This window comes from Pavona decussata, unplaced genomic scaffold (genome assembly GCF_977016875.1).
Source record: "Pavona decussata unplaced genomic scaffold, jaPavDecu1.1 SCAFFOLD_16, whole genome shotgun sequence".
Classification (NCBI taxonomy): domain Eukaryota; kingdom Metazoa; phylum Cnidaria; class Anthozoa; order Scleractinia; family Agariciidae; genus Pavona; species Pavona decussata.
In genome coordinates this window covers 4,210,032-4,234,904 of record NW_028145439.1, presented here as the reverse complement: position 1 = coordinate 4,234,904, position 24,873 = coordinate 4,210,032, and the positions used below count along the sequence as shown (strand labels likewise).

General features: G+C 38.1%; 1 protein-coding gene across 2 annotated transcripts; it reads left to right on the top strand.

Annotated features, from left to right (window-relative positions):
* The first annotated feature begins 11,053 nt into the window (after positions 1–11,053).
* On the top strand, positions 11,054–23,086 carry LOC146487446 (uncharacterized). 2 transcript variants are annotated; one of them, XM_085088189.1, is made up of 7 exons: positions 11,054–11,326; positions 13,980–14,242; positions 14,703–14,817; positions 16,467–16,592; positions 17,411–17,444; positions 18,921–19,062; positions 21,558–23,086. In XM_085088189.1, exons 2-7 carry the CDS (start codon positions 14,003–14,005, stop codon positions 22,089–22,091), a joined length of 1,191 nt encoding a protein of 396 aa, XP_084944315.1. In that variant the 5' UTR covers positions 11,054–11,326; positions 13,980–14,002; the 3' UTR covers positions 22,092–23,086. The 2 variants fall into 2 exon arrangements, with proteins under 2 accessions (XP_084944315.1, XP_084944308.1); XM_085088182.1 differs by lacking the exon at positions 11,054–11,326 and adding an exon at positions 12,113–12,433.
* Positions 23,087–24,873: the final 1,787 nt, after the last annotated feature.

Here is a 24,873-nt window from a genome sequence, read left to right as displayed (position 1 = left end):
CTATACTTTGTTAGGCCTAAGTAACGTAACAAGGACATAAAAATGTCTGGGGGGGGGGGGGTGGGAGGGAGTTAAGTGAGTACCTTTAGTATTATAATCAAAGGACTACTATGGGACGAACATCCTTTGATATAATTTATCCCACGTTTTAAGAGTGGATGCCACTAAAAATCAGTCAAAATATTTATTTTTGCCAGCCGACACTGATTTAAAATCTGTTTGGCTTATTTTGTGTCTGCAGCAAGCTCAAGATATGTAACTAAGTGAAAAAGTGTAAGTTTTTTGGTTTAACAGGAATAAGCTGCCAAACATTCATGATCACTCGCCCTAGAAATGCAAATTTCCCTTTGGGCGAATTCGAAATTATGCACTTTTTTGGTAGTTCGCATGCGAACTCCATTGCCATAGCCAAACGTTCATAGCTATAGATATGTACATTAGCTCTTCTAAATTTAAGATATATTAATCTTGATTGTCTGATCTTGTATTTGAAAGAATGAGACACGGATTACGAGGCATTTGAATAATCATGATTATTCACATGGACTTTTCGGAGCTAATTTTGCCCATGTTTTCAGGGACTGAAAACATGGGCAAAAATAGCTCCGAAAAGTGCATGTGGTAGTGCTTTTCTTTGTTATATGGGGTTTATTTATTATTATTTTTTTGGAACCCTCAAACCGAAATTCGGCAAAATTACAAATGGCGGCATATTGACACAAAATAATAAAACTGTCAACTTGCGGTGAAAAGAAAACTCCTCTTCCCGAAAATATAGCAAAACAACAGCTTGAAAGCATGACACGACGTTTGAGATTTGCATTTAAATCGACTCTGTATCCCTTAGATAGGTTTTTGTACAAATTTTGAGTTTTCCTTTAAGTTTACAAAAATTAGGAAAGCGAGCACAAGGCTAAACTCCAGAACGGGTGTGATTTATCATGACCCTTGAAAGATTTACAACACACTCTAATCGTGTCATGGAACGATTGTAAGATAAATCGAAGTCGTTGCTGGAAAGAAATTTTTGCCTGGAAAAAGATATTTTTGTCCCCAATCAAAAAACACTTTGACAAAAAGAGACGGACGGATAAAGCGGCCTTCACAGGACAATTTTTTTTTGTTGGCCAACTTGTGTTGGCCAACTCACGTTGGCGTGTGTGAACGACACAACAACATTTTGGCCGACTGTTGGCGACAAATAAAACTTGTCTCTATTCTTGCCAACTTTTTTTCGTCGCAAAACACTAGGTCATATATTGCTGTGTTTCAAAAAAATCATCTAAGCTCCCGGATCTACAATGATATTTAGTGTCCATAAGTCTCAGCTGACTGCCATCGCAAGGCCTAGTATATTAAAAAACGACTGCTCATTTCACGTGGGCGTTCGTGAAAATGAAGTCCCTTATTATTTCGATATTTTAATCAGTAACCGTGAATTAGTATCTTGCTTCTTAAAACACCTTTCTTTTAAACACGTTTTACATTCGTTGAAGCTACATTGAAAGATTTCGGCCCATTTCCCCCCTTGGGATCACGGGAATAAGGGCCTCTTCATATGAGCCTGGTAGACCGGGCTGTCTCGGTTTCCGACATCTCGCCTCGCCACTCTTTTCTTTCCAAAAATTTCGATGTGTTCATATGAGAAGGTGGGCTGGCTCGGTTACCAAGATCTCGGTTTTTGCGACCGAGATCTCGGTAACCGAGCTGGAGATTTTTCCCATATGAACACTCCATCCCGGATACCGGGACGAAACAATTTTAACCGAGCATGGCTTGTAGGATCGCTAACAAGTCAGGGAAATTGTTTTTATACAGGGTTGACCCCACGATTTCCCTATTCAGGATGTTTTTGTATTTGTGTTGAAGCCTCCTGAATAAATGTTATGTTAAGTCGGAACGCGGGTTCACGGGTATTTTGGGCCTTTAGGACATTTTTCATATCGGTAACCGGGATTAAATTTTCCATATGAACAGAAGACAAAATTCGTCGCGCCTACCAGGCCAGCCCGGTAACCGGGCTCATATGAAAAAGCCCTGTGTCAAGAAAGGCACATTGAGAGATTGCCTGTCATTTAATGGACAAGAATCAGTACAATTCCAAACATCTATTTTCAATTGTGTAATAAAACCTTTACCAACTTGTCCATTCTGCAGATACTGCCCCTCTTTTTTGTCGCCGCTATTGTTTCACTGATCAAGTTTTTGAAATATAAACTAATCACGTTCAAAGAGAAGAACTGACGGCAACCGTTGAACTATCACCATCATCATCAACATCATCATCATGATCCTCACAATCGTTTCGACATAGAAAGAATGCACTCCTTATTCAGATTGGAGTCGTCAAGATTGTATGGAACAATGAATGAATTGAACCCAGCTCATCCTCTCCTGATGGAACTTGTAACAAGTACCTGACCCCAGATAACAGTCGGCCCATTCCGAGAAGCACATAACGTATGCGCATTATGAAAGGGTGGCCTCTTCTGTAAAGGAAGCTTTCGGTATTCCTAACATAATATAAAATGATTCCTTTAAAACGGTCACAGATTTATGTATGTCGGAAGATTGCATTGTAATAAAGATTGTAATACTGCACAGCGTATTTAATAGATGTGAATTTAAATATTATAAAATTGACGCTGTTGAGAGTTGAAACCGACGTTTTGGCTGTGCTGCCTTGTTTAGCGGACAACATTGTGGTGTGCCCAGCTTCCGTTCACGCTAATATATGCGACTGAGAACTGTTTTCTTTTAGCTTTAACATACAAAAACCACTTTTCTTCGGGAGAAAAAATATTCAGCAAATACAAATTGTAATTTTTTAAGACACAAATAATTTGTCAAATTTAACGCAAGTTGATGTGGTTCCTTCACCCTTTCTATCGAACTAAATTTTTTCAGAACGATGTAAAATCCATCATTTCACGAGCGTGGGAAAAACCTGGGATCCTCCGAGGGGAAAAGAGGAGATATACAGCAGGCATGGTCACTCACTAGACTTGGGGGGCCGTTTGCATGAGTTAGACTGACCCGATTAGCTAAGCGGACTCGGTTGGTTGGACTGACTTGGTTAACAGCACTGGCCAGTTATTCGAGTAGGCCTGGTGTCATTTAATGAAACTCTTACACCTGCAGTTAACAATCCGGGTCGTTAGTGTTGCATTCACACAGAAAAACTCAAAACAATAGGCAGCTAAGAGGGTGTGAATGGGGTTAACCGACTAGCGACAAAGGGCGTAAAAAATTACTGACTACCGACGAAACGGGGAAAAAATTACCGACTAGCGACAAATAAATTCTAACCGACAGCCGACATGGTCAGACGTGATAGGGATGTTTGTATTCAGAAAGAACAGCATTTTGATGATTTCTAGCTCAGAAAATCCTTTTTCGCCCGACGTAGCCACATTAATTCCAAATTTAGCCGAATTATAGAATTTCTCGTCTTCAAATTACTTTAAATCCACGGGATCCTTCTTTTCGGTGAGCAGCGTGGGCTCATTTCCAGAACAGCGGCTCGTAATCGGGCTGACAAGACGCCCTGCTGTCTCATTTCAAGAACAGCGGATCACAATCTAGCCGGCGAGACGCCCTGCTGTTGTCTTTTTATTGCTCGTTGTTTGTTCATGCGGTCGGGTCATGACTGGGATTGCTAAAGTCATCGTGAGTTTTTTTCGAAAAGGTGAAGAAGTCGCCATCGAACGTCATCGAAGCAGGGTCCCAGTAGACAAAGAAGCTCATAGAGGAGTATCTGAACTAAAAAAAAACATCTTACGGAGTTTTTAGGACTAAAGGAGCAGGCACATCAATATGGAATTGGCGGATTTTCGTTAAAGTTACACACCACACCGACGAGTCTGAAGAGAGGCTTCGATATCCTGAAGAAAACACTGTATCGTCAGCAAATGCACAACGCGTTGTCAGCATACAATTTGTGGATGAAAGGGATGTTACTGAGGTGTTTGAGGATCACAGAGAAGTACAAATCGATGAGTATGAGACAGATTCGGATGACGAGGAATCAGATTTTGAAGAACATCCAGAGGTTGTCAACAGAGCGTGTGTTACCCGATCCGGCAGGGCTGTTCGTGCATTTGTGCGTCTCGACATGTAAGAGGTACTAACAGTTAAAAAATCCATTTAACGGTGCAGATTGATACGTATGACAACCAAATTTTTGGCAAAAAAAAAAAAAGAGAAAAAAAAGAAACCTCGCAGAAAAGCCACCAGAGCCGTTGAATAATAAGTGTAGTGAGTTTTTGTGGACGTCTCGGAAAAAAGACTTCCGTAGCTTACAAATTAAAATTAGTTATCCCAGGGGCTAGAGTGGGTGTTCCATTCTTTGTAGAATTTACCTCTCTTGATTTACTTCGATATGCCCCGTAGTCGACAGGAAACAAATTCACATCTATAATAAAAGCTTTGGTGAATTTTATCGGTATACTAGATTTGCAAACAAAAGTGGGGTAGATGAGCACGTTGCTAAATTAAAAAACAGCGTTAACGAGGTTTAAGTGAAAAAAAAAAAAAAGGATTATTACAACTGAGTATTACACTTCGTCTAGAGTTTAAAGTCTTAAAACTGGGCAAATTGCATAATAAATGTGAATAATTAACGTGCATTTTTAATTATTAACTGAGATTTACCGACAACCGACAAAGGTCAAAAATCTTAACCGACAACCGACAAAGTAATGAAATTTTAACCGACAACCGACATTTTGACCCCCCCATTCAGACCCTCAGCTAAAAGCGAGTTCAATGACCCTCTTTAACCCTGTCTAGACCGGGAGGGGGCGGGGGTATATTCTGCCCGCGACTACTTTAATTTAATAACTTTTTGAATATTTAAGTAAACACCTTGAAACTTCAGGACTTTTTCATACATTTATCTGGAAAATTTGATGCGGTCGGTTAGTGTACATTGACTTTGATATTACCAGGCAGCTTTTTCAGAAAAAGCTGTGTTAGCCAGCTGAGGTGGCCCGGTTAGCTGGGAATGCCTAGTTAAATGTCCTGGCCAGGTTAGCTGGGCTGGTCCATGTTTTGCTCTTGTTTTTAATTGTTTGCCAAAAATGTAATCGTAATCGTAAAGGAAAATGGCAAGGAAGTCCAACAAAACCATTCATTCAACACGAGCTCAGGTACCTGGGGCTAGCCGGTTAGCTGGGATGGCCCTGTTAGCTGGCCTGGCGCCGGCGGTTAGCTAGGCTAGCCCGGTTAGCTGTGCTAGTCCGATCCGGTTACTTCCGCTGCACTCTCCTAAGGTCTCTCTTTATATGCTGCAGATAAAGCTGGATCTGACGTCTCCGAAGATAAAACCTCAAAAGATGCTTATTCGAGTCAAGGTCTCTAACTACTATTTCCTTTACTGCAGCTTATTCTGCTGTTCAACTTTTGACCCTAAGAAATTAAAGGGGAAGTGTCACAACAATTTGAAGTCAATTTAAACCCATTATTTTCTTTTCTTTTTCTTTATCAACAGACCTAAAAATAACGGTCCAGTTGTTCTCGAGATTCTTTGGCCACAGACGTACTGGGTCGAATAGAGTAGCAACTTGTAAAAAAAAATGAGGCTAACCTTTTTAACATTCTCGCATTTTCTTTTCCCGAAATGTGCTAGAACTGTTCATAAGCTGTTTAAAGAATTAAGTTGATTTTTCTTCGCACGGTGTTCTAGAATTGTTGCCCCCTTTAAATGAAAACTTTTGAACAATGTCAAATGGACAGAGAGTTTACTACCGTAGTTCTGTTTTCAGGCTCCTTTTCGCACCATATTTCGGTCATTTTGCTGCCACGATGCACTGTTAGATGATGTTGAAAGGGAAAAATGGGAAGTTGGTCTACCCGTTTTGCGTTGGTAAAGTTGGATTTGACGCACTCCAAATTGGTCATTAAATTTGCTCTGTTGAGCACTGAGAATGATATCTGGGGCAAACAATATGCTGGAATCTGGGATTTGATCAAAATTCAAGCTGGGAAACGGAATTAACAAAACCCCTTTTCCTCAACCCACCCTCCTCCCTCCCTTTAGGATCCTGCTATTAATATGACGTTAGTTGTGGGCACCCCAAAAAGTCCATCTTATTATAGTCTCTCTACTTAACTTGTAATGTTCAACCGCTCGAAATTTTTCAAAATCGAACAAATAAATTCTTACTTTCAGTGCAACTACTACTCAAACAACACTACTCAAACAAAGAAATACTGTTGGCAAGATATAATATAGCTTAAGATGGCTCCAAAAATCAAAATACAAATACAAACATTTCGCCAAAGCAAAGGTAGATGTCGTAAATCAGCCTGCTTTCATCACGGTCGCCTCTATTGCATTTGTTCTTGCAGTAAGTCTACAGGCGTTAGGCAGACGTTAGAAGGAGGAACGAAAAATGGAACCGAACCCGCATGCGCATCCCGGGAGAGCATTCCAATTTGCGTGATTCACACAGAGAATTTCCTAAACAAACTGACAACCTCCGGAGGGACTTTACTTTTACCTTTCCAATCGCTTGCAACGGAAATGACCATTTCATGCACGTGCACAATATTTTTTCTTCTCAATTTTTTCACTTCTTGCGTCACCATTAAAACTTCACGTATACACAATAGCCTTTCGAGTTAACGTTGACATGGAATGTTTCCTGAATTTCCAAACAAGACATTTGGCTAAATGGAAGACGAAGCGCCCTGGATTCCTTTGTCCTTCCTTCCCATCGGCCGACTGATGCCTGCCAAGAAGGATTTTTGTTGTTGTTCAAATCAGCCGCGGCTTTGCGCGGGCAGATACAATCGATCTACTATACAGGTACCTTATAAAGAAATCTATCCTTCAATAAAACTCTTTTTAATGTTCTTTGAAGCAGTTCTGTAACCCCAAAACTACACATTGAAAATCAGCCTCTACAAAAAGGCTAGTTTTAGCGAATATTATGCCTACCCTTAAATTCAAATGACATTAGTTTACTTCGCGCTTCAGTAGATCCCATTTCACTGCACAAGGATGAGTCGCATGGTCTTGATGCTTTTGTCTCCATTGTCCGCCTCATGTTTAGCTACAGCCTCGTTTCCACATGCATTATTGTGGTTAGGCTCTCCACCACCTCCAAATCCAATTCTGGAGTCAGTCCATTTGCAGTCATTTTCGTTGTTACCAACGATACCAGTTCTTGCTTTAGCATAGTGATCTAAGTCACTTTCTTAACGTTGAAGCCTTCTCTGCTACAGTTGTGCTGCAAGGATGCTTGGGAACCAATCAGCGACTTCCACATGTCACGACCCAGCTTGGTAGCCTGGTAATTCCCGTCGACAATAATTGAATACAACGAACTGGCGGTCTTATTTATGACAATAAACCTAATCTGTTGGTCGATTATCATACCGAGGCAGATTTTTGAGAAGGAAGTGTTCCAGTAGGTTGGTAGCTTCGTTTCTTCTTATTTGTCCAGTCTTTCCTTCGGCAGGATTGAAGGTGTGGTTGTTCGTCCAAAGGCTGGAATTGTAGAGAAAGTTTGTCTAGGAATAAAAAGTTTAGACTATTAAACAATCATTTGCACAACGCAAGTGCGATTAATAAAACTGAAACCTAAAAGATGAACACATTCCTGTATGCTTTAAAAAGATCAGCTAGCATTTTCGTAAAGCCAGCAACATTCCGCGTTCGTAAACTCAGGAAATAAGATTCGTTTTCTTAAAGGAAACTTCCAGTGTTTAAATAAGTTAACGTTAAATTGTTGAAGCTACAATCTTATTTTAAATTTTGTTGGAAAACATGGAAATTATATTTTTGTGTCGGACAAAGCATGATTTGATTATCGCTCATTTTTCGCTTTTAAATTTCCTGGGTGCCGCCATGTTGTATTGAAGACTTAACGCGGTTGCTCAATAGTTTCACGCAAAAGAAATTCTGCTCACTGAAAATAGCGGCAACAGTAAGACGTCATAAAATCCAAAATGGAGGAGCGCGGGAAATTTAAAAGCGAAAATAGACGATAATCATATCTAATTTTTAGCACGCTTGAATGTTATTTCTTCTTTTCAATCTAAAATTTAGAATTTATACATTTTCAACATTAACGTGAACGTTTGTTGTAAGACTATAGTAATTCCCTTTAAATCTTTTTGCAGCTTTAGTTTTCAGCCAAAACATATAAAAAGCTTAAACTGTATTAGCTTACACAGACATGCCTTTAAAAGTCCACTTAACGATTTGGGAGCAGAGCATACGGAGTATTTTGCCTAAATGTTGTCGTTGCCTGTCTCTGGAATTGCAGTTCTGTAAATGCACAGTTTTGACTGCAGCTATTGTTTAACAAATAGAGAAGGCTCGACTGTGCTCTGTTTTGTTCTAAAGCACACAGAAAGCAGCTAGAGCACGAAAGAAGTGTAGGGGGAAACACGATACGTAATCGAATGTGTTTCTCCCTACTTCCTGAGTGCTCTATCCGCTTTCTAAGTGCTTTATAAGAGAACGGAGGACAGTAGAGGCTTCTTTATTTGTTTTATGATAAAGAATCCTTCAATTTCCCAACGCATTGGCCCTTTATTATTTTCAAAACAAACTGTATTTTCCAAACGAAGAGAAGCTAAGTGGTGTCAGCATGCATCTGTACTCTAATAAAGCACGCTAAAATAGTCCAATCACAATCCTTGTTAGAATGTTTTAAATGATTTGATTGGTTGAACAAGACGAAGCTGTCAAACACGTTAGAGCAAAAGTCAAAGCATCAAAATTCACAAAATGAAATACCGTAGCGTAGTTCGAACGTCAGACGAGTTCTCAGTTCAAAAATCAGAATCGAAATTGTTTAATGAAAAGAGTTTAATGAAATCCGGCCGAATTTTGGCTCATTAAGACTTGCACGTTATTAACATGACAATTAGAAAACAAACTGCTTAAAGCTTGTGGGTTGTACTTGAAAAACTGCTGTGCGGTGGTTTGTGAATGAACAACTTGAGTCGAACTCACGGGAGAAAGAGGATTGACCGAACTGGTGACAGCGTTAGAATAACTGGGCTCCTGTGACAGCTGTGGCCTTCCACTCAATGCACCGTAAAGGATATCTGAACAGGCTCTCATGATCAGTTGTTCACTGGAAGGGCGAGCGTTGTAATTTCTGAGGCTTGCCTCCCTGCGATGACTGGAGATGGCCATGATGTGCCGCAATGGGACTTGCGCGTCGGATCACAGCGTGATTTCAGTCGATCTGACACTATTGGTGTAAATGCTTGACAGAGACGCCAGTTTGAAAGTTGATCTTCTGATGTTGAACACATCCTAGCCTCCTTTTCCACACTGCTGGTCTCTTTAATTCCCTCTGGCTGGTTCTTCGTCGTCTCGTCGTGGGTCATTGAAACATATTCGCGCCCGCTCTCGTCCATCGAGAACTGGAAGCTTTGTTTTGTTAGTTCTGGTTGACCTTCGCGTCCGCGACGACACCAGTACAAGTTAATATGATGCCAGACGTTCCGCAGAAGACCCCTAGAATTGTCTGCTTCTGGAATTGGAGGTTTGTGTTTGATATTTTCTTTGTTTTCGCGCTTGTTTAAACTTATCTGACTTTGTAGGAGCTTTTTTTTTTTTTTTTTTTTGAGGCTTGAAATTCGATTACTTTTGTAATTGAAATTCCTCTGTTAAGTGACGGATTGTTGAGGTATCTTTCTATTGCATTTCGAACTCCAAGAAGGGATGACCTGGCTCAAGCTCTTTGTTGTTCATTTCGTGAAGAGTCCTCGCTATTTTTCTTTCACGGCACCAAGCTATTAAAAAAAGTCAGAATTTTTTTTTTTATGAGATAGGTCTATGATATATGCCTTTGAGGAAAATTTTAAGTTCTTCTATATATGTGTGTATTCGCTAGCTGATAACCGAATTGTTTCTGCCTCATTTTATTTTACACGAAAATATAGCCATTTGAGCATTATTATGTCGTATTTCAGTGAGTTTTTAACCTTCAAAAACTTGAACGTGACAGCCATTTTGTGTTATCTTTGGTGTTTTTTGTCTCTGCTCTCGTTATAATTTCGTCAATTTCGGCGCTTGACATGTTTGCAAATCTTTGCTTGTTTATGTTGCTAATTGGCCCCGTGTTTCCATCAGTAACTTCTTCGGAAATTTCATTTTCAATAACTGAGAAGTATGTACTGTTACTCACAGCATGGTCTACATCTATTGAAGCTAAGAGCTCGTTTACGTTTTCCAAGTCATATAAGACGTCTGGGCCAAAACAAAACCCGACAGAGAAGTCCGGGAATTGGTCGGCCATTTTACGAACGGGCCGATGGCGTGACACCATTACTCCGTGCATCTGAACTTCTGATAAAGCACGCTGTTTCAACCAATCAGCGCGCGCGTTTGATCGAAACTTTATTATAATTGCTGTTGGTTTCGGGCGGAGCGTTCCCCTTTAGTCCCTTAATACTCCAAAGGAGTTAAGAGTCGGAACCTCCTAGCGCATTCACCCTGTGTGGAACTAGTCCTTCTCACGAAGGTAAAGAAGCAGTGATAAATTTTCGTTACGACCTCATGCCTTTGAAACGCGTACGCTTGAAAACAGGTGCTTTTTGGTAGCTGACTGTGTGATATTGAACATAATGACACACGTTCAGCTCAATACATTTTTGGATTAACGAGCTTTCTTTGAGGGTGTAGAACCTTCCAGTGGTTGTTAAGTAAGGCCGAAAACGTTTCTAGTTTACGGAATATTTTAAGCTTCCCTTTAACTTTTAACGAGAGAACTCTTTAAATTATATATACATTGTTGATGACTTTCTCGGAAATATAAAACCTGCAGAATCTTCTTTCTTTTCTTTGTATTATTGGGAAGATCACATAAAACTGTAATTGAACCAAATTGATTGACTCATGCTAGCCTTCCATTATTTTTACTTCTTATTTTTACTCTTGTATTTTATTATTTTTCTTTTAAGCAGCTGTAGTTTTCTTTCATTGTAACCGCGGCCCTAAAGAAGACTAGTCGTAAAGAACAATATAGGCAGGAACTTGCATTTAATTATTAATTATTTTTAACTTGAAGAACGAAAACACAAACGTTCCATGCCAGACTGTCGTTAAAAGGGTATAAAGTACACTCAAATTTTTCCCTCAGATTCACGCACAATTCTGCAGTATACGAGATTGCTAGTTATTACACCTGTACAAAGAGTTTATTAGCTGGTGTTGGGCAACTTAGCACTGGAGTGGGATTTTGTGCCGGAGGGTATAACAGTATTTGTACCATCATGGTTTTGAAAATGATTTTAATGTTTTAGAGTACAATTGAATTATTCCCGCGGATTCATGGGCAATTCTGCAGTTCACAAGGTTGGTACAGTCTTTTAGTTAGTCATTGTTCAAAACCAGTAAGGCAAGATGCCTTTTTTTATATCTTGCTCTTGGGTTCATTTTGATCATGGTATGGGTGATTAAACGACTGGGTTTTGGAACTGAATGAAACTTTATAAATAATACCTTGCAATCCTTGTGAATTAGTTATAACTTTTTACAACTAGCGAAGCTGACTTCCACTATCGCGAACTTTTAACAGAAGCAAATTTATGTTCGAACGTGTTAGTTGCAGCGACGACCAATAGTAGTGCGAGTATTTGTTCCGCGAAAAATTCCAAACCGACAGTGGTCGTTTTAAAAATTCAGCTATAATTCTAAAGGTTGGGACACACCCAGAGAAACGTTCACGAGACTTGTTGCGGGAAATAATTCTTTTAGGGTGTAGAACCTTCCAGTGGTTGTTAAGTAACGCCAAAAGCTTTTCTAGTTTACGGACCATTTTAAGCTTCCCTTTAACTTTTAACCAGAGAACGAATTAAATTATAAATACATTGTTGATGACTTTTTCGGAAATATAAAGCCTGTAGAATCTTCTTTCTTTTCTTTGTATGGATGGGAAGATCACGTAAAACTGTAATTGAACCTTTCCTGAGGGATTTCTTTACCTATAAATAAACCAAATTGATCGACTCATGCTAGCCTTCTACTATTTTTACTACTTATTTTTACTCTTGCATTTTATTATTTTTTTAGCAGCTATTGTTTTCTCTCATTGCAGCGGCCCTAAAGAAGACTAGTCGTGAAAACAATATATGCAGGAACTTGCATTTAATTATTAATTATTGTTAATTTGAAGAACGAAAACACAAACGTTCCATGCCAGACTGTCGTTAAAAGGGTATAAGGTACACTCAAATTGTTCCCTCAGATTCACGCACAATTCTGCAGTATACGAGATTGCTAGTTATTACACCTGTACAAAGAGTTTATTAGCTGGTGTTGGGCAACTTAGCAGTGGAGTGGGATTTTGTGCTGGAGGGTATAGCAGTATTTGTACCATCATGGTTTTGAAAACGATTTTAATGTTTTGGAGTACAATCGAATTGTTCCCGCGGATTCACGGGCAATTCTGCAATTCACAAGGTTGGTACAGTTTGTTAGTTGGTCATTGTTTAACACCAGTAAGGAAAGAGAACTTTTTTATATCTTGCTCTGAGGTTCATTATGATCATGGCATGAATGGTAAAACTACTGGGTTTTGAAACTAATACCTCGCAATCCTTGTGAGTTAGTTAAAACTTTTTACAACTAGCGAAGCTGACTTTCACTAGGCCGAACATTTAACAGAAGCAAAGTTTTGTTTGAATGTGTGAGTTCGGACGACCATTAGTACTGCGAGTATCTATTCGGCGAGAAATACCAAACCAACGGTGATTTTTTTAACGGTGATCCTAAGAAGAATTCAGCTATAATGCTAAAGGTTGAAACACACACGGAGAAACGTTCACGAGACTTGTTGCGAGAAGTAGTTCTTATCTTATCTTGTGACCGAACTACCCCTTTTTAAAAAAAAAAAAAAAAAAAAAAATCAATCTTGTCGTAAAGACCAAAGTTTGGTCCCTACGACTTGTCACACGAATTCTCAATTGATTAGGAGAATTAAAAGGTAAAATGCTCGGAAATTGTTCCCTTGTTTTTCCCCTGTTGTGAAATATTCGTTGGACATGGCCCCTGCGGCCAGTCCCCACGTGCCAACACTACTAGAGATTTGTTCCAGAGACAAGTCCCGAGCGACCTTTCCCTTCATTTCGGCCGACAGTTAAGATTTCGAAAGAAAAGACTTCTGCAAAAATTAACTCGTAACTGTTTTCTTGAAAACTGCAACGAATAATAGGTATAACATCTAAAAATAGGTTGTTTGTGAAGGGCAATTTGTCGTGCAAAGCGTGTGAGGTTGCGCTTGTTGTTCACAGTTTTAAGCGTGTTACCACCTCCGCACGTAAACAAGTTTCTACACAGCAGACGTCGCTAGGTTTAAATGACAGCCCGACTTAATCTTTGACTCCTATATTTGAGAGATACAGCAAACTGGAAAGTAGAAGATAAAACTTAGTACTACATGAAAATTTACATGGCTCAAATTGGAAATTACCGCGGGCGGAAGCTCTAAATTTTAGCAGGTAATAAAAAAAGGAAATCTTAACAAAAAGCTAAACAATTGTCCGTAAACCTTAGCTAAGAAACGTAATTAGATTTCTAAGCCTTCAATACCAATTGTTATTTTATAATTTTTCTATGTCAACTCGTGACTTTTTAACGTAGAATGTGGAATTAGGTTCGTAAAAGTTAAGGAAAGACGACCATCGTAAACGCGAGCAAAATGTCATAAAACCTGGCAGGTGGCGTACTGACACTGATAGTAATGAAATATGCTAATTGCGTTTGGCTGTTCTTGTAGACAAGTCAGCACGGAGAACTTAAGAGATATATTAAAAGCTTCCCTTTCATTTAAAAAGACCAAAGCAGAATTTTGGGTTTAGCAAGTCGACCATTGTCTCCAAAAGTAAACCGAATGCATTGCCATGTGATTACTTTTCTTTCTGTGATAACGTCTCTTCTTGCAATATGAGCTTTAATAGTCATTGCTTTCAACCACATTTTGTTTTAATGCCAACTCTTCCCTTCTCAGATGATTGTCGCCAACTGGAGTTCATGCCAGACTATAATTATGATGGTAAACGTTTAATAAATCACTTTATACATACCGCTGGTGTCGTTGTGGAAGGTTCGTGCCGTACCCTCTGCTACATGGAACCCAACTGTGTCAGTTATAACTTTAAAACAACAGCGAGCCACAATGGAAGACACCACTGTGAACTGAACAATTCTACTCATAAAGGTGCCAAACACGACCTGCTAGTCGCAGCAGATTATGTCTATTGTGGAACAAAGGTACGTGAATTTTGAAAAATTAAAGAATTTGCAAAAAGGGTAGACTTTGAAACAAAAAAAATGTTTCTCAAGTGTTGCCAGAAGCGCTGAATTTACTTACACGATTGCATTTAAGTTCGGGCTACACTCGGATACATATAGCAAGGACATGTTTCTGGGACAATTTGCTTCGTGTAATGTTTTCGTTTTTATAGTATTAAAAACACGTTGCATATAGTTCCGATGGTTTGAATTTATGCGTCATAAAGCGAGTACAAAGTGAACCAAAATTTTCAGTGAGCACTGTTTTTTGAAGCCGTCCGCGCTAGAAAATATTGCAGTGCACACGAAGCGGAATGTTTAATAAATCAAATTTAACGATTGGCTGAGGCATAAATCAATATATTAAACTGACGATTTCAACCCGATCCGAGGCGCTTTGAAAGTTGCAATCGATAAGTATATTCTCTTCCTTACTTAGGACGTTTGTTTGAAGAATTCTTGCGAGAACAATGCAACTTGTCAAACAGGCTTCACTGACAAAGGATATCGCTGTGCGTGTAAAAGTGGATTCAAAGGAACGTATTGTGAGAAAGGTAGGATTCTTACCCATTCTTGATTTCTATCTTTGTCTATTTGAATAATAATAATAATAATAATAATAATAATAACAATAATAATAATAATAATAGTAATAATAATAATAATAATAATTATTATAATAACTGTTTATGTCTTTAACCCTTCTAACATAAAGATCACTGCTGAGTGCTGCGTAGATTGACTGAAATTTTGCTTGAAAATATTATCTTTTTTTAATCGAAATAAGTTGTAAATAGGTTTTTAATAGCTCTTTTTTATATACTTTTAACTTGTAAATAGCAACTTGTGTGGAATATTTTAATAAAGATTTTATTATTATTATTATTATTATTATTATTATTATTATTATTATTATTTTAAAAAATAATTTAGATTGAGGATCTCATGGAGGGTCGTTACATTGATTGGCTACGGCTGGCCGTCCAATCATTGTTAAAGATATCTGGGCATCCAGAAGTTTTTACTGCCATAATAATAATGATAATAATAATAATAATAATAATAATAATAATAATAATAATAATAATTGTTTATGTCTTTAACCCTTCTAACATAAATATCACTGCTGAGTGCTGCGTGTCCCGTGCTCAGTTTGCTGGGCAAAACATAACAAACAAACCATGATTTGGTGTATGGCTATGAGCAAAAGTCTCATAGCTTATAGCCGCTTTTATTTTTATTTGTTTTAAAAATTGAACTAATGTATGGCTATGGGCAAAGGCATCTGGCCACCTCATTACAAGAACAGCGAGAGGACTACTACCGTCCTGAATTAACTATTAATGATTTTGCCCAGTAAAGGTGAGGCCAACCAAAAAGCAAGACTAGGAAAAGAAGAAAGGGCCACGGGGAGGAGTTAGGACAAAGGCATGGCAGCTGAATTCGTTCAGACGAAATTGTAGTTGTATCCGCTCGATGAACGTGATCACGTGTCTTAGTGCAAAGGTCATGAACGCTAGAGAGTGGCACAATATTGATTTTCCGGGCCCTAACCCGTGACTCTGGTATCGTGACGTTATGTCACACAATACAACAAAGCTCCTAAACATGCTGCAATAGCTGCATAAACAGATAAAAAAAAAAACAGATCGGACTAAAGACAAAAATCCTATTTGTAAACAAATATTCCTTTTTGGTTCGTTTCCTTTGTTGTACTGGCAATCACGTGAAATGGCCAAATTCAAAGTTTTGGGGACCGAGCCGAATCTAAACACACAACAGTAAACGTGTCATTGTCTTCTTCAAGTGGAACGTCTTTGGTTCATTGGTAGCAGTCTAGTTCCTTGATAATTCGCTCACATTCAACAAGGTAGCACCGCCACAGATCAGCTGTGCGAGGTCACTGAAGCATGGTCTTTGTCAAATTGGACCAGATTGGTCCGATTCTGATCAGTAGGTTTAAAATATCCTTAAGCTTGACTAGATCAGAAAGCAATCACTCTAAGAAAGAGTTAAAACTTACATACACAACTAACTTACAATTATTATCTGGGAATTGGATCAGATTTCCGTTTTTTTATAAGCTGTCGAGACCCAAAAATAGCCTTAATCTACTTGACGAGTTGGTGGGTTAATTTTACTCAATACCCCGTTGATCTAAAAAATTTTTAATTAACTAAAGATTTACGGCGTTTTCTTACAGATATCAACGAGTGTTCTACTAGAAAACACAATTGCAGTGCTCATGCTGTGTGCAATAATACCAGGGGATCATACAACTGTACGTGTAAGCCGGGATATTACGGAGATGGAAGGGACTGTGAACCAGGTAAGGTTAAATGGGCATCTTATAATTAAAGGAATGTTTAAGGAAATTAAATCGCATGTCGATTGTGCCTACGGACATGAAAATTGTGCATGGAAACGTGCCTTGCAAGGAGGTGGATGCAGTAATAATAGTTTGGATTTTTAAAGTTAAGATGAGTTTGATCTTTCAAAACCCTTTTAATCCTATCTTTTTACGAAGAGAAAATCTGGCGCAGCTTTTCATGCAATTGTTGACACAAAAATCCTTTCGTTTTTTTGTTGGACATGGTTAACTAATTTAGGTCTTGAGGGATAGCTGTTTGTCGAGACAAATTGTTTCGACGTAAAGTGGGCTAAAACGGGGTTTAAGCTGCGCACGTGTGCGTAATATACATACACCACAGCTACGAAGGGTGGAGGTGTCAGTTGGATGAACCAAAAAATTCTATCAAAATCGCGCTTGTAATACACTGAAGGTGGAAACGCGAAGTAAAATTGCGCGAGCACAAAATAAAACCTGCTGCAAACATTTTTTGTCTCAAACATTTTACGTCTTGATCTGTCTTAAAATTTGCATTCATACTGTCTTTCTTTGAAGCTGAGATATCACCATGGTGATCGCCGTGACATTACAACTATCCTTAAAAAATTTCCTGATGGCAAAGATGTAAACATATCCATACTTTGCCTACATGATCAGAAACGCCTTTTTGCAGTTTTTCATCGTGCTTCATCCACTAACAGGAAAGAAACCCTTGGTGGCACTACCCATTAAGAGCCACTTGCAATGTTTAATAACATGCATTTAATAGCGTGACAGTTGTATATTTTGTGTTGCAGTTTCGTCATGCAAGGAAATTTATAACAAAAAGTTGTGAGTAACAGTACGCCATCTTAAATGAATTAATTTTAGACCACGGGGTGACACTAAGTGGTATTCTTATCATTAAAAGAAGGAGCTTTGTTCTGGTTTGCTTTGCAAAAGTCACTTCAATTTGTAAAGACTGGATTTTGAACCATTATAATTTTGTTACGTTTATTTTTCATATGGGCTTAATGGTCATCTAAAATTTAGCAGTTGGCTGATTAACTTGTTGAGATCTTTCGAAATTTTAAACAGCACTATTAAGCACAGAAATGTAACAAAAAAACGAAAAAAAATTTCTGTTCAAGTCACATTATTTTGATCTCCGTTTGCAATGGGTGCTAATTAACTTACGTAAATAATTTAGCGCAGATAAAATCAGTTTGTACGTTCAAAGTCGCCTTCAGTTCATTGCTACAAAGAAACTCGTGAATGAGGAAAGTAAAAAATGGTAATCGACCCAAAGTGCACTATTCAATTATGAATGGACGCGGGAGGTTACTTAAAGCACATACGAAGTACAAGAGTTGTTTGTGGCTTAGCCGACGCCAGCTTCTTGAGTGTACGCGGAGGCACCAATCAAAGCGCGCTCTTTACGATAGTTATATTACAAATAATAATAATAATAATAATAATAATAATAATAATAATAATAATAATAATAATAATAATGATAATAATAATAATAATAATAATAATAATAATAATAATAATAATATATATTTTTTGTTTTCTGTTTATCATGATTGAAGTCGAAATATACCTCAGTGGTATCACAATCCTGGGCCCAGTTCTTCAAAGCTAGATTTTGATTGGAGTGTAATTACTAATCATTTAAGATTCTTCCAAACATTTTTGTCCCTCAAATTTTGACTCTGACTTGTCTTTGGCTTCAGCTTAAAATTAGCTTCAAAAACCACTGTAATGAGCGAGATGAATACCTCGCTTAACTCTTCATCGTGGACTAGCGTTAATCGGCTTCCGAACAATCGGGCCCAGTTGTTTAAAGACTAATTAGTTTACCCTTGGCCTGGGATGTCAACTTTGATTACATACACATATACCTTATTCGCCTCATGTGGGCTTTCAAAATAAAGTTCAAGTTTAATCTCTAAAGACAAGTTTAAACACTAATGAATGAAAATGTTTTCAAACGATTTATGTTTTTTCAGGTTTTCTTTTCGTAACTGCTTTAAGTTGCGTACTAACTGCGAGGAAATTTCTTCTATTTGATCTTTCATCCGCAGCTCAAAATATATGTTACATATATTTACATTCAGTGTTGACTTCGTTCCTTTACCTTTAGCTCAAAATACGTTTTCAAAAGCATTTTAGACGAGCACGATGAAAACGTCGATCTCTTTTTAATTGTGGGTGGATTAGAGTTAATTGGCTTTCTAACAACTGACGCTGTTTATAAGCAGCCATTTTCAAATTACTCGCGACGTATGACCATATGTCTTATCTGCTACATCCTTTTTACAGCGGCAATGAGAGCAAAGCCTACAAAATGATAGTGGGGAGTCAAATCATTAGCGTTTACTGCCATATGGTTGATGCCCACCCTGCAAATGGAAACTGCACAAACGGTGGATGGACGCTGGTCATGAAGATTGACGGAAATAAGGTACTGCCGACGTAGTTTACATCACGACTTCATTCAATAACTGGTTAAAATATCATTTGATAATTTTCATTATTCTTTTAATATCTGGTTTCTGGTTTGTTATCATATGGAAGTGCATGGTCAACATTTATTCCAAATTATGCGAAGCTGCAATCTGCGGAAACGGTAGATTGTATGTAAGTTATTTCCACGTCATTGAGACAAAGTAAGACTGGCCTTTAATGCCTTAGATATTCAACGCGCTTCACATAGAATGAATTAAAATCAAGCCATGCCTACAGTGGCAAATGCGCCTTTATAACTGCAGTAAATTCCAGGGACACCCAACGACAACATTTAAGTAAAACATTTAAACGTTACTGTTGTCTCCTGTGTTGCCAGATTGTTAGGAGGTCTTTTAAAGGCATATTTGTACAAACTTATATTTTTTGATCCGGCTTGTACGCTTTAGGTGAAAATTTAAGTTGCAAGAAGTCCGCAACCGAATCTTATATCTCAAAGTTTACGAACCGTGATAATTGCCATCCGACACAAGATACTTGCCATCCGAAAATCAGAGAAATTAGTTTACCAGTGTTACGAATTTTTGAGCCGACACTTTGCCGAAGAAAACTTTCAGATTTTTTTTTTTTTTTAATCAAATCCAAATTTCTGTGGTAAATAACTGCCTCTGAACAGATATCTACCTGAAATGTTGGTTAATCTCTGGTTACATGACGTTAGAGCTAACAGTAGAAAGAAGGGACCGAGGAAGTTGTGGCGAGATCACAATTCCTCCCTTCCTTAACCTCGATCACTGAAAAGTTCACTTCCGCGGAGATTCTGCCTTAGGCAATTCTGGGAGCGTTTGTGTCTAATAGTAAAGGCTTCGTAAGAAATAATTTAAGAAGATTTTTTAAAACGATTGACTGCATAATACCAATGGAAGGCCGCCTACAAAAACTTTTCAAAAACTACAAGAAAAGAGGAGAAAGAGGAGGCCACAACACCCTCCTTCCCACCCTCCAAAAGCCACCCCTGGTAAAATGTAAACAATTATAGTGAAAGCGAAGCAATGCAATTCGTGGGAGAAGATATAAAAGTGTTTCAGTGTTTCAGGAAAAGGAAACCCCTGGGAAGAATTGAAGTCCAAGGGACGTACCAATCAAAGCCAAAGTAAAGCATTATAAAAAATATCTTCTGAAAATACACGAAAATTGCAAAAGAAATGTAATGGACTACAATCTGATTTGCTCTTCAATTTGTGACCAAGATTTTCCTCATGTAAATTTTCATGGTTAGGTCTAGCTTTAGATGCTTTCTATTGTTTTGGATCAAGAACTAAAACTTCCTGAATATATCTGGAGCAAACAGAGAAGCAGCCATATCACCAAAATAGTCATCGTTGTCTTGCATATAGTTCTCATACTCATTAATAATTCCTGAAGAGGGAACAAAGAAAATCTCTATTGTGAAGGAGGTTTGAAACTGTTATCTCAATTAACGTAACATTCGGTGAACTCTTTCTTTTAGTTTTGCCAATAATTATTGATGTTTTGAGAACAACTCGAAGTTCGGTTGTTAGAAATGGGATGAAACACCCTTCCTCGTGTTTGATATGTTACATAATCACCGTGATGCGACAACTACCAGTATGACTATGGAAAATCTTATTTTTGTCCATACGATGACCATCACGTTAAATGTAATGGTAATTGAATTGAGGGGAGTGCAATTTTGTCTGAAATCACAAGTATAATTTCAGACCAAAGTTGCACAACACGAAGTTCAATTACCCATTTACTACACCCATTTTGAAAGCAAACAGTTTTTTTGTCTTTACATTAATATTTATTTATTTAATTATTATTATTATTATTATTATTATTATTATTATTATTATTATTATTATTTCATATTAATTTTGAAGGTCTAAAAAGGGATGCGATTTTGGAGCAAAAAATGGTGTGATTCGTGAATAAATTCCACTGTTAAGAACCAATCAGATTGCAGCGATCACCAGTGATTTCAACATGGGTGTAATAAAACGGTTAATCAAGATAAGAAAGGGCGGGTGTTAATTCTTTACGCTTTTTCACCATTTAGACGACTGCCAATTCTCGGACTCCCTTGGGATCATCGCGTATACTCTGTAAAATTCTAATGAACTTTTTTCTTATAGCCTCACTCAGTGCTGAACATGATAGTATGTCTAGCACTTTTATTAACAGGAATAGCCCTTTCACCAAATTTCTCCAATAAAATTAAACTTCCATACACGCTAAACATTTCTAATACATGCATAAATCTCTGTTTTACTGAGCAGGTCTCCAGAACTACAGAATTTAAGTTCAGTGCACTTATCAACAAAAACGCAAAATGATTTCATTCATTTTCTTAGGAATGTGCTCATCGTTATATATGTTTTCGGGAGGTATACAACTACATGGTAGTTAAACAAACAAAAATTGTCTTATTGCAAATGATTATTTGATAATCTAAACTTTTATTTGCAGCAAACCTTTGCCTATAATTCCAACTTTTGGACGAACAAAACAACTTACAACCTTACTGGAGGAGAGACTGGGCTCGACACAAAAGAAACAAAGCTACCAACCTACTGGAACACATCCTTCTCAAAGGTCTGCCTCGGTATGAAGGTCGACCAGCGAACCAACTTTGTTGTCGTAGACAAGGAGGCCAGCTCGTTGTTCTCGCTGATCGCTGATGGGCAATACCGCAACACAACATTAGGTCGTGACAAGTGGAAGGGCCTTATTGGGAAAGGTTCTTTGCAAAGAAATTGTAACAAGGAAGGCTTCAATGCTGTGTGTGCTGGTTACGGAACATACTTTTCCAAGGCAAGAATCGGTATTGTTGCTAATCAGGAGACTGACTGCGTTTCCTGTGACTCCAGAATTGGGTTTGGTACTGCAGGTCATTATGGTAAAACCAACACGTGTGGAAACGAGGTAGACAATGGCATAAACCTTGATCCGGATAACGGGAAAAAGCACATCAAGGTCATGGGATTTATCTTTGTGCAGTAACAAGGGAGTTGTTAATATGCTATGTTAAATGAAATGCGGTCGAAAATAAAAATAAATAAATAAATAAATAAAAAACAAAACAAAACAAAACATAGGCACGCATAGTGTGCATGACCTCTGTTCAGGTGAAAACCCATTTAGTGTCATAAATAGCTTTTTTTGCAAACAAGATAGCTTGCAGAGAAGATTTCCTTCTCTACTGCGTACTATGGAACTGCTGCGTGCAATTTTTCGTTTATGATTGTGCCCAATTCACGTACCAGTTGAGTCTTGGGACTAGCTTATATATTTCGCTCAAGAAGAAATGCGTAGGCATATACGTTTCTTCGGCGGCTACTGAATTTGCCACAAAGTCAACTTTGAGAAAAGTGATTCAGAGAAAGGAAACTTATGTTCATTAAAACGCTCTTTTCACTCGCTGTAAATTGTAATATTTATTGTAACATTTCGCCGTCGATAATTGAGTTGTAAATTATTAATCGATTAAGTTGACAATAATGGAGGATAACTGTTTACTTTAAGAACTACCGGTGTCCTCTTTTTGTATCATAGCAATACCTAAGGAGTGTAGCCCACTTGCTTTTACCTCATGTTCAGCACAGTTTGTCTGATAAAGATATAATTGTTATTCGTCTAACAGTCTAACAAACAAACAACGTTATGAAAACACAATCGGTCCTCATTAGTTCTGTTTTGATAATTGCTTCATTCTGACAAGTAAACACTACAATTTTATTCTTTTAGCGCAAAACAACGAGTTTATTATATCCTATACTTTGCTAGGCCTAAGTAACGTAACAAGGACATAAAGAAGTCGGCGAGGGGGAGAGGGGAAAGTGGGTACTTTAATGGCTTTTATTAGGTTATTGGCTTTTATAAGGTTCCCTCGTCACTTCTTTTCTATCTCTTGTTCTTATATCACTATAACTTTGTAATCATTTGCAACCATTGTAATTTATTAATCATTGTAGCCTGTTTGTGGCAAATAAACTAAGTAAAACTAAAACTAAACTAATTATAATTACTATTATTATTGCGTTCAACATAGAAAGAACGCACTCCTTATTCAGATTGGAGTCGTCGAGATTGTATGGGACAATGAATGAGTGGAACTTAGCTCATCCTCTCCTGATGGAACTTGTAACGCGTATCTGGCCCCAGGAGACAGTCGGGCCATTCCAAGAAGCACATAACGTATGTGCATTATCAAAGAGAGATATCGTGTGTAAAGGAAGCTTTCGGTATTCCTAGCATTCCCTTAAAACGGTCACAGATTTATTTATATGGGAAGACTGTGGTGTGCCTAGCTACCTTTCACGCTTATATATGTGACTGAGAACTGTTTTCTTTGATCTACGAAAACCACTTTTTCAGCAAAAACAAATTGTAGTTTTCAAAGACACAAATGATTTTTCATATTTGACGCAAGTTAATGTGGTTTCTATCGAACTCAATATTTCAGAACGATGTAATATCCATCATTTCACGTGCGTGGGAAGAACATGGGAGCCTCCGAGGGGAATAGAGTAGATTTTCATTAGGCAAGATCATTCACTAGACTTTGGGGGCCGTTTGCATGAGTTAGGCTGACCCGACTAGCTAAGGGGGGTCGGTTGGTTGGACTGACTGAGTTAACAGCACTGGCTAGTTATCCGGGTAGGCCTGGGATCAATTTAATGAACGTTTTACACCTGCTTATTCTGCTGTTCATGGTTTCAACTTTTGACCCTAAGAAATTAAAGGGGGAGTGTCACGACAATTTGAAGTCAATTTAAACCCATTATTATATTTTTTTTTATCAACAGACTACAAAAGAGTGGTCCAGTTGTTCTCGAGATTCTCTGGCCACAGATGTACTGGGTCTAATAGAGGTAGCAACCTAAAAAAAAAAAAATGAGGCCAACGTTTTTAGTAAAATCGCATTTTCTTTCCCGAAATGTGCTAGAACTGATCATAAGCTGTTAAAATAATTAAGTTGAATTTTCTTCGCACGGTGTTCTAGAATTGTTTTGTAACTGATTCATTAGTATCTTTGTACCATTTTCGTGGAAAAAGGTCAAAATCCCCGCGGCACACCTCCCCTTTAAAAGAAAACTATTGAGCAACGTCAAATGTACAGAGCGTTTGCACCATAGTGCTGTTTTCAGGCTCCTTTTCTCACCATATTTCGATAATTTTGCTGCCACGATACATTGTTAGATAATGCTGAAAGAGCAAAATGGGAAGTTGATTTTACGCTTTTTGTGTTGTTAAAGGGGCATTTGACGCACTGCAATTTGGTCATTAAAGTTCATCTGTTGAACACTGAGAATGATATCTGGGACAAAAGATGGGATTTGATCAAAGAGGCTTTGGTAAAAAAAAAAAAAAAACCCATTTCCTCAACCCACCTCTCCTTCCTTCAGTATCCTGCTATTAATATGACGTTAGTTGTGGGCACCCCGAAAAGTCCCTCTTAGTATAGGCTCTCAACTTCACTTGTAATTCTCTCCAGCTCAACTTTTTTCAAAATCGAACAAATAAGTTCTTACAGTCAGTGCAACTACTACTCAAACAACACTACTCAAACAAGGAAATACTGTTAGCAAGATATAATGTAGCTTAAGATGGCTCCAAAAATCAAAATACAAGTACAAACATTTCGCCAAAGCAAAGGTAGATGTCGTAAATCAGCCTGCTCTCATCACGGTAGCCTCTATTGCAGTTGTTCTTGTAGTAAGACTACAGGCGCTAGGCAGACGTTAGAAGGAGGAAGGAAAAAAGTAACCGAACGGGCACGCGC